General features: G+C 42.7%; 1 protein-coding gene across 1 annotated transcript in view; it reads right to left on the reverse strand.

The window, feature by feature from the left end:
* vstm2a (V-set and transmembrane domain containing 2A) overlaps positions 1-10,843 on the reverse strand; it is a 33,987-nt gene extending 23,144 nt beyond the window's left edge. Inside the window, exons 1-2 of the mRNA XM_031583962.2 lie at positions 10,081-10,843; positions 9,042-9,208 (exon numbers count right to left, since the gene is read on the reverse strand). Coding sequence (XP_031439822.1) covers positions 9,042-9,208; positions 10,081-10,159 — 246 coding nt within the window. The 5' untranslated portion in view covers positions 10,160-10,843. The remainder of the gene's footprint in view (positions 1-9,041; positions 9,209-10,080) is intronic.
* Between the last annotated feature and the right edge of the window lie 361 nt (positions 10,844-11,204).

Consider the following 11,204-nt stretch of genomic DNA (forward strand, 5'->3'; position numbering starts at 1 on the left):
CATGAAGTTTTTATTCGTAGTTGCTATGGTTACTCTGCCCATATTTTCTTGGATAGGGTTGACTCTGCTTTTTCATACATACACCAGCTTCCTTTAGATTTGATCAGAAAGTTGTGTTACAGAACTTGTAAGTGCTTAGAAACATACTGATGTGATTTCCTGACCCGACACTAGACTATCTCAGTGAAGTCCACGTTAGATCAGACACTCTTCTGTGTATTGCCTAAGACCATATCACATACTGTGATCAACACAATAATTATAAAACAATACATCACACGGCATAATATCCCGATGCACAATATCTTCGAGACACGGGTTGCGGGGGCAATTAAAGCCAAAATTGATATGCTTAATCAAAACAGTGTGACAGTTCCATTACTGCTGAATGTGCTGGCCTCTTTGCCATCGCTACCCTCATTTTTCGCATTCTCATTTTCAGTGGGCACAGGAAAGAGTGGCTCTGAGAGAGAGAAAGAGAGCGAGGGAAAGAGAGAGAGAGAGAGAGAGAGAGAGAGAGAGGGAGAGAGAGAGAGGGGAAGAGAGAGAGAGAGAAAGAGAGTGGTGGAGAGAGAGAGAGAGAGAGAGAGAGAGAGAGAGAGAGAGAGAGGGAGAGAGAGAGAGAGAGGGGAAGAGAGAGAGAGAGAAAGAGAGTGGTGGAGAGAGAGAGAAGAGAGAGACGGAGAGACAAGAGGAGAAAGGCTGCCAGCCAAGGGTCAAAGTCATTCCACACATCAAAGGGGATGGCCCACATTTAATCTAATCAGCTACTTTTTATGTGCAGACACTCATCTGCCTGACGGCCAATGCCAGAAATCCGTGGGGCCTCGACTCAACAGCTTACAATTGGCTCCTAATTCATCGCCTCGTGCCCGACAGAGAGTCGCGATCAGCAGGTGGCGGTGAGGGGTGGTGGTGGTGTGGTATGAAGTGGGGGTCGGGGGAGGGGTGTTTGGGGCTCTGCAGAGCGTCCTCTTAGAGAATATGAAAGCGAGTTCCCACTCAGCGGGGAAGCAGCTCCTTCAAATGGCTGGGCTGCTATCAGCCTCTCTGTTTCTCAGCCTACAAATCTCATCGCTACGGCCCACAGTGCCTGCGCCTGTGACAAGCACTTCCGTCAGTAATGTGATTAGGAGGATGGCAGCCTTTTTAAATTTGGGGACATCCATTGTGATTGGCAAGCACTTGATGAGCTAATAAACAAATCTAGGTTACATGCCTATTAAAGTCACTGGACAGAACTGCCACCCACTTTAAGTTCAGTTCTAAACGCCATTTCTCAGCAAGGATATTTGTCCAGAACTTTAAAAAAAAAAACAAAGGTCTCTGAAGGTTTACAAAGGTCTCTGAAGGTTTAAACAACAAGAAATACAGAAAACAAAAGGTTTAAAACACTTAAATGTTGGCGTTGTTTTAGCAATTCTTGTATTACGATGTGGGATCCACTTGTTTGAAAAGCTGTTTTCCTGGTCTGACAGAGAAGGTGTAGACTGAATATTTAGGTCATATCTCGAAAACCTCTAATATATATTTATGTACCAGTTACTTCCATGATAACACTCCACACATACACGTTCCTGCTGCAATCTTGGGAATCTGATGGGAATGGAACCATTCAGCATCCATGTTTAATTTCCTGTGGTAGCAGAGAGCAGTGCAGACCATTTCCTTTGCTGCCCTACCTTATCTGGAACAGAGTCAAACAGCCCGAAGATTTCTTTCATTGTGACTGCCCATCCTAACCCACAAGGGGAACTGTCCTGGTAGAAGTCAATAACCACTTCAAGGGGCCAATAAAATGAAAATAGGGTTTTTGTAGCCAGCCTGTTTTGTCAAATGTTTCCAAATTGTGTTGGGTGGTTTCTTAAAAGCTTAAAGCACCCAAATGAATTCAGTCAGTGCACAACAGTCATTTTCTATTCCTCAAGGCTATCCTTGTGCAGAGCCTCCCCCTCGCCCCAGCAGAAATAGACAATTGGCACTCCTGTGGCACGCCCTGCTCCGCTGGTGCCCTCGCGGCCTGCCATGGAACATCAAATGGGGCCAGTCCTTAATTTACGAGCATAGCCCCTGTGTCCGCCGCCTTCAAAGGGAAGCCAGTTTTGTTTTGATCTCCCTAAATTGAATGGGTCAATGCAGCTGGCATCACGGAGAAGGACTGCGCCTGTGGTGGACTCGTGTCTTGTGCAGATTTGTCTGTTTTTCTTTTTTGCGAGGTTCAGTTTGCCAGGAGGCCTTGTCGGTCGCCATCCCACAGCCAAGGCAGCAGTGGGGCAACAGAAGAAATGATTAATTGCATTTCTATTCAATTCTGATTTAACGAGCACACGGTTTTCTGCTATCTTATTTTCTTTGCTCTTTCATAGTTACATCCACATTCTAACAGAATACATGTAATTTGTTGTTCATTTTAAGGTTAGGATTATTAAAACAAATAATAATTTCACATTCTTGATTGCTTTGCCCTTTGTCTGCATTAATACCCTGACATAAGCGAACATGAATCTCTTTAATGCTCAGTTTAATGTTCTAATTCTGCCTCTGCGAGAGTCGTTTGTGTATTTTCGTTCTTGTCCTTTATTTGACTTGTGTCTGGAATGGTGTCATGGTATTTAAAGGTGTAATTGCAATGGTTCATTGGCTTTTGCTCCTGGCAATTCAGCCCAGTGACTCATGCTGTAACACTAACAAACCTGCCAGCAAGGTGAAAGGTCACAAGCAAACATGATAATTAGAGGAAAATAGACCCTATGACAGTATAAAAAGGCTTCCACATCCCTGAGACTTTTGGTACAAGAATATGAATGTGAACTGATTGCAAAGACTATGAATGTGAACTGATTGCAGTTTAACGCACCTACATGACCACTCAAGGAACTCAACCGCTTGGTCCATACATTTCTTGTAGTAGGAGAGGTCTACAAACATATCAGCCTACACACATATCTCATCCCTATTACCCTTCATACACACACTCACACACACATCCATGCGCGCGCACACACACACACACACACACACACACACACACACACACATGCAATCAACCTGGTTATTAGTATGTTTGGCATAACAGTCCCACAGGCACGAATGCATTCCACAGATCACACATGATCGAACCAGACCTAAATTTAGAATCTATTAGCAACCATTTTAAAGGTCATTGAGATCTATTCCATTACAAGAGTCCTCTGGGACAGGACGACATACTTCGAACGTGTACCTAATGAAAAAGCTGAGTTACAAATGCCCAATCCCCGTATGCCCTATAAAGACTTATATGTATGGATATCGTTTCACGGTTAATACTAGACGTTTCAACTCTGCAGAATACAGGTACAGATACACTGATACAAGACGTAATTTCGTGTCAGCGTGCGCCTAAAAAACATGGCATGGTATGTGCGAACGGACCACACATGGCTAAACCCGTATTCTGGATGCTGCAGGAGCGCAGAGTGATGAATTGCGCTTTCCTGACTTTGGCATTTGCATTTGTGGGAGGGTCGTGGGCAGGGATGGATTAACGAACGGGCCTACCGGGCCCAGGCCCAGGGGCCCATGAGCTCAGGGGGCCCCTAGGCCAGAGCCTCTGCGTGAAGTCGCTGTTATGTATCTCTTATTTGTGGTTGAAAAAGGTGTATTTTATTCATTTGCTAATGGCTTTAATTCAGTGTACCTGTGCTGTGTTAGAAAAAGCTAGATTACTGTGACAGTGATCATGCATGACTTTTTTGGGACTGCCAAGGATACCCTATGCTATATATTCCCTCAAAATGGCAAACCTGTCTTTGTCATGGTTTTCATCATTTTTAGGGGGAAATCGTCAGTAGCAATCTATAACAAAAAGATATGCTTATCGTACATACACTATAGAAACTATTAAAAAACTGATTCAATTAAATGAATAATTTCTTATTTTCTTTGTTATTTTTGTCATGTACAGATATGCAATGATGATTGCTGGGTAATATGTAGCCTATCTTGTCCAATGTCAAGTCTCTATTTGATCATGTGATGAGACGATACGATATAGCTAGTTTAGGCGCAGAATCTGACAGTCAAGACCTACAAGCAGGCACAGTAGGTTACACCTGCTAAACGACGCCTTTCAAACATAAAAGTGGTGATGCATGATCTGATTTTTCAATGGACAGGATAGCCAGCCCATTCAGCCTCTCCTGCCCCATGCTGCCCCTCAGGTAGGTCTTAATCAGTTTCAATTTGGAAAAGAATCACTCGGCTGTTGCCCTGTCACATGTAATGTCAGAAACAATAGCGGGGCAGTGCACACCTCACCGAAGGTGGATGTTACGGAGTAAACTTTGACATCTTTGCTTTACAATAGCCAAAGTATTTAATTCGACCGTAAAATCCAACACATTGCGTGTGCGTGCGTGTTTTGCAGGCGCACAATTTTTTTTTTCGCAGAGGGGGGGCCTTCAGCATGTCCAGGCCCAGGGGCCCGTGGTTTCTTAATCCGTCCATGGTCGTGGGAAAAGTGGAGTTCTAGGCACAATTGTGGTAGAAGCGCAATCCGTTGTATGTATGAAAACTGCGGGGGACAGCTTTTGAGGTGAACATTTTAAAAGCAGGTGTAATCCAGATTGTGCATTAGATGCGTAAATAGGAAAAACTTCCATAAACAAGGAAACCAGCTTTGATTATTCTGTCCATTTTAAAAGCAACTTTTACTTTTGCCATCGCCTTTTCACTTCATCCACTTCCCTACGTGTAGATGCATGCTACACTAGGCCTATTGAATGTGTTTGATATAGCTGCATATCAGTGCGGGTAGATTTTTTGTGGTGTGGAATTACTGCCCTGTATTATCTCTCATTTTTATGAAACCTTATTAGCATGTATATCTATTTCCTGATTGCTAAACTTTTGATTCCTTTTAATATCGCACAGCGGCTCCATGATTCCATTCAATTGAGCCCCTGAGTGAATGATTCCGATTCCGCCTCAAATTACGGTTGGAGGATGGCGACGTATTGATTACACGATCAGCCGTAGGTTTAGCACAACGTTAAATGAAAAGGTTCCACGTTGGTGGAATGAACTACCCAGCACTACCAGAGCAGGGGCGTCCCTCTCTACCTTTAAGAAGCTTTTGAAGACCCAACTCTTCAGAGAGCACTTCCCGTCCTAACTGGCACTTCGACTAGTGCGTAACTTGCAATTACAGCAGTTACACTTCTGCACTTCTTTTTTCTTTTTATTTCATTTTGTTATATTTCTTATGTAAAGTAGTATTTATTTATTGTTACACCAGGTTCTATTGCTTGTAGCTTGAATATTCTCTCCCTTGTACGTCGCTTTGGACAAAAGCGTCTGCTAAATGACTACATGTAAATGTAAATGTAAATGGCTCAGCATGCGGTTTCTGTGGATTGGCCGAGTCGCTGTTTGCCCTGCGCTCTGTAAAGAATGTACATCTGCCCCTGAGTTTCTTGCGTGGGGATCGTTCGGTGGCAAACGCCAAAACAATAGCAGCTCTTCCTGAGACTTTGGCAACACACAAAGTTCTCTTGTGAATACAAATATCATTTACAAACACTATATGAAGACCATAAATCCAAGCCATCTATTCCTTGAACAGGCAGGCCTCTTTACTCTAGACCTAATATATGAAGACATTTTCTTCAAATCAGTGTAAATTGTCCAGTCACACTGAAACAGAACTGCAACAGCTACTTTGTCAATGTAATCAATTGGTGCCTCCGGAAAACACAGTCCTAAAAAAAACACTGACCAACAAGTCAGGGAGCACAGACCTGCTCATCAAGTTGTGCAGAATGGGAAAGTGTGGTCATTAGTCATTTTCACATGTGGTTTTTGCGCCCTCCAGGTGGGAACGGCATACAGAGAGCAAGAGACTGTGAGAGATCCAACCCACCCACAGTGGGGCCGGTGGTCTCTGAAACATTATATTGATTACAAACGCGTCAGCCATAATGAGACGTGAATCGATCAGCCCACAGTTTTCAGGGCTGCCCATTCTATCCACTCTGGCTGCTAATGTCTCAGCAATTGGCGGAGGAGACGAGATGCTTGGGAAGTCTGGGCGGTGATAAGGTGAAGGGGGGGTATGTTTACCAGGGCTGGGTGCGTGAGGAGTTGAGAGATGAGGAGAAGGCAAATGGATTTCACTGGTGGGGTCGTCCAAAAGCAATACATCCCATTAAACATGTAGAGATTTTTCAAATGAGTTGGTGTTGGGAGTTTATCCGATATTCATAAGGGTGCTAGGCCTAATAAACTCATATTTATAAGGGTGCCAGGGCCTGGTCCCTTTTCTGAAAATGGTTGTTTTCTTTGCCAAAAAGAGTCAATAAATGGTAAAGCAAGATATGGTAAAGCAAGATATTCTCCAAAACAAAAACGAATAAGTAACTTAATGGTGATACATTTATTTAAATGAGTGGAACGGTATTTTATAAAAATCCATACAATGCAAGACAGTGCATTAGCAAGTTTGAAAGGTTAATACAATATGTCTTATTACCTGTGCACTCAAACGTGGCTTTCACAAATATCAGGAAGTCTTGTTTGGGCTGACTGAACTGTGGCCATTAAAGCCATCTTCCTTTGAATGAAACCTCATAAAGAAGTGGAGAGCATGACTCCAAATCATTGACTTGCAATGATGACCACAGCCACATAGATTCAGATATAAGTCTGAATATGCTCTTACTTTAATAAAAGGTAAAAACAAAATCAACCACAGGTATCATGTACACAATTAATAGCACCGATGGCATGCATTGCATTTCAGTGACAGCTCTGTCACCAAAGGCAGCGTGTGTTGGTTTTAAAGTGCATTGCTGCTAATATGCAGCAGTGTAACAGTGTGGGAGAGGCAACCACAGGTGAAGTGCAGCAGTGCTACATTAATCATACAGTGGGACTGTTGTTTCTCAGGGGGGAAGCAGAGTTGATGTATATAATTAAACATAACAAGCACAGAGGAAGCAACAATACCAGTCTTTTGGGAATGTGTGAGGGAGAACGTTTGGAGTTTTTGTCAAGATAAATGATTCCAGGTAAGCCTGAAATAAAAACCCATCTTGTGATGAATGGAACTGTAAATTGCACCTGCTGAACAATTCTCGTAGAGTGACTTGGCCTCCAGAGTTTTCAAGTGAACATTGACAATGGCAAGGAGGATCAGGATTTCTCACTAGTCAAACATGGTGCATCAGAGGTTGTCAGTGTGAAAATTGTTGCCTTGTCTCTTGTCAAAGTCATGCAGTAGATCTGAGGCATCACAATAAAAAAAAGTGCATGAAAACACATCCATGAATTCCCATAGCTTACACGGCAACGTACACAAGGATAAAGGATGCTGCCATTGTTTCTGTGATGTAGGGTAGATGCTCATCATTTTGATGCTAACATGAAGTAGAGGAACCATACATAGATCCCCCCACCCCCCACCCCCCACCACCCATACCCCATGCCAAACTTCCATACCATCAGTGGACAAGAATATATCCTTAATGCAGCTGGGACCATCACACCCCACCCTTTGACATGTTCGCAAACCAAATTTAACAGAACAGCCGACATTTGCTACAGAGGGATCTATTCTCATACGGTGTGTGTGTCTCCTTAAGCAATCTGTTAAAACCTCTACACTGATCTAAACTCTCAGTCCCTAAAAAAAAAACATTATTTGGACCAGATCCTCCAAAGATCCACACTGGTGGACTGGTAAATCGAATCTGATTCCTGATGCTTGATGTTTCTGACTTCACCTTCACTGGTTATGAGGTAAGCTAAGAGCTGAGCTGAAGTGCTGCTCAGTGCTGCAACAGACAGCCATCTTCCCTTGTCAGAATTAACAGGACAGGGAGTTCTGGTGAGACGCAACCTTGCACTCTTACACATTGTGTCAGCACTTGCTCGACCCCCACTGCCACTAAGGATTCCTCACTAATATCTATTGAAGGGGGAAATGACATTTCTCTGTCTAAATCATCTCAGTATATATTCAGTTTATGCATATATGTGAGGATCAGATTCATCTCACAGCTATGCGTAGATAACCCTGCTTGCTATGGCTTGACAATAGGCAACATAAACATACAATGTACAGTTCGTTCAGTCCATTTAAATCCAAGAGGTGGCAATAACACTCATGATGTGCTGGCTTATACTGCTTAATCGTAATATGAAACTGACATCTCCAGTATCCAGTCATTTATCATAATTCTATATTATTATTATTATTATTGACATCCGACGCACGTAAGGCATAGATGTCAGCTATTTTAGATGGAACCACTGAAAGGCTGGACATTGCTTATGAATAGCGGCAACAAGTTCGCCATCCAGCGTCCCACACATATGGATCGTCTGGATCAAAGCTGCAGCAGCAATGTGTGATTAGCGACAGCAATAGAGAGGCGACAGCTACTTACAGCGCGTACATTCTCCTCAAAAAAGAAACGCAGTTTCCTGTATTGTGATGCTGTGTGGGGGGGTAATAAAGGACGCACCCCCCTGCTATATATCAGGTTAAATGAGCTGACAAACTTCGCTGAAATGGCCTCAACAACTAAATATTTAATGGAACCTACTCGAAGGTACACAACACACAAGGTGCAGCAGACACATTATGAGCAATACTCAGACATTCTTGGAGTTTTTCTCATTGATAGCACTAAAGGTAATAAAATAGCCAGATAGTGACGATGGTAAAAAGTGTATATGTGTATGTGTGTGTGTGTGTGTGGGGGGGGGGGGGGGGTGTAAGTGGGGCTGGTCAGTAAGTGAGTGGAAGCATTCAAAGACAGTGACAGCTTTAAACAGCTTTAAACACGCATTTTAACCTTGACCGCAGTATCATGCATGTGTACCAGAGCATAGTATACAACATGTTCATCCCAAGAGACTGTGCGTGATACCGCACTCACCAGGTAATGGGCTGTGAATGTACTTTTCAACGCGCTATAAAGCCGCACAAAACATCTGGAAACGCATAAAGCCACGCGGTGCGGGGTATTGGCATTTTAAGGAAAATCATAAAGTACCTCTGTGGCTGTCTCTTCCTCGCTGGAGCTCGGTTCCTCCGGCGCTCTAATGAACCACCACTGAATCTCCAAGTACACCGAGGCTGTTTCGCTTTGAAAGGCGCACTCCATTTCAATGTTCTGTCCCACTTTAGCAGTCATGTTGGCAGGTATCTTGGTAAACCTCCCTGCAAATATATAAACATACGTCAAAGGCAATATCAAAAACACTGAACTCGTTTTTTTTTATAGAAACATAATGAGAATGTATTTGTTTTGGATTATGGGTTCAATAAAGCGCAGACATTGTTGAAGCTTATATTAACATTTATTCCGAGAGCAAAGTCTTCAACAAATAGGGAAAGTATACATTTGTTCAGTGTCTTTAAGATTGCAATGGCAAAGGCAAATCATGCGTTTTAAATCGCGTGGAAGACTACAAGCAAATCCGTTCTTTTATAAGCATGTGGTAGGTCTCAAACTACTGTTGTATTGATATGAAATGTGTATAGCATGTTCGATTCAAACATTAAATATTTTTGCTTTTTGCGACATATTCTCGTCGTGTTAACCGAGTGGGCTACTTTTACGGAACTGTCCTTGGTGCTGAAAAATAGCTGCAGTCCCACAATCGAACTCCATTTCTGCAGATCCGCTACTTGAAATGCAAGTCGCGCATGCAGGCTCGTCGAAGTTATTCTTTTAGTCTACATTAGATTTGCTTTTCTGGTAAACTGTTGGAGTATCCCTAAGAACAGACAACTATAACTCAGACACAGTCCGTAATCTTCGCGTCACAATCAACAGTTGAGCTTTTCTTAGAAGATGTCTCAATTTTCTGTCTGATGCAGCGACACTATCGACCAAAACGTGTTTAAAATGCGAACGATTTGTTATCTCTGTACCAAAAAAGGCAATTGCGGAGTCTCTGAACATTAAATCCGGTGTCATTTCATGTGATGTTCCCTGATTTCAAAATGTTAACAGTATATTTATTCCTTCCACGGCAGTAAGGCGATTTGAAACAAAAAACAAGCATTTTTTTTTTCAGTTTGCCTACCTTGAAGAGTGAATCCCATCTGGACACATAGACCAGAAAAGAAAACAAATCCAATTCCGTCATGTAAGGTCCACATCATTCCTCTAATGACAAAAATCGCATCAGCCAGTTAAAAAAGAAAAATCTAATTTCCAAAGTTGCTCCGCGATTTAAACAGATACCAAGTGAACGTATTTAGACACTGAATATCGAGTATGGATCATACTGAAACTGTGGAGGGTATTCTCCTGAAGTTGTCGGAACCAGGGGCTTAGCGAGACTTGCGACTGTGCTGTCCCTGCAAGGTGCTGCGAAGTATAATAATAGGTTCTATTCCTCGCTCTTGGTACGTGGTCGTAGTTGTAACGTCAGTGCGCAGCTCCCTTTTGCGTGCTCAGAGGCTTTGCACAAAGCTGAATCATTACGGATATGGAGACTTCCTCTCTCCAAAAGTGAAAACTTTGAACAGTTATTTTTAAACCCGTGCCTTGCTGTTGATTTGTTATTGTGGTCACTCTTGTCATAATTATTTTTTTTCGGTGTTAGTTTCACTAAAAGTTGACGAATGCAAGTAGAAGTGCAGTAACATGTATGCTTTATTTTTTAGCAGATGAAGTGCATGGAGTATCTCATTATTGCCAGTGTTTGTTCTTGACGCATACCATTGCTGGTTTTCAAGGTATTTGTTTCCCGAGTCATCTTTTTACTCGGATGCTCTCGCGAACACAGCGCATCTAACGCTACCCTGTCAGTCAGCCTGCATGCAAGAACGAATCTCCAACGAAACGAGCTCGGGTGTGGGTGTGGGAGTGTGCTTTGCCCGATGTTTAACCTGATCAGCTCATCTCTCTCGTTGAGGAAGGTTCTGACAGAGCTTTTGGACAACCTTTGGGGGCTTCTCAGAGATTCATGCGGACTGTCAATTGCTGTAGCAAGACTGGATAGATTCCCTAACAGGGAATAATATCCATCGAACGACTGCCGATAACCGTGCTTCATTGCAGCTTCATCTTCAAACTTCTATGCGTTTGTTATCGAAATCAGGGCCATATTTCCCATCTGTATACTAAAGCTATTATACATTTGACAATAAATACCATCCTTCGTACCAAAGATCATAGGACATACATGTATATTCGAGCTCT

Source organism: Clupea harengus, chromosome 17 (assembly GCF_900700415.2).
Source record: "Clupea harengus chromosome 17, Ch_v2.0.2, whole genome shotgun sequence".
In the NCBI taxonomy this organism is placed as follows: domain Eukaryota; kingdom Metazoa; phylum Chordata; class Actinopteri; order Clupeiformes; family Clupeidae; genus Clupea; species Clupea harengus.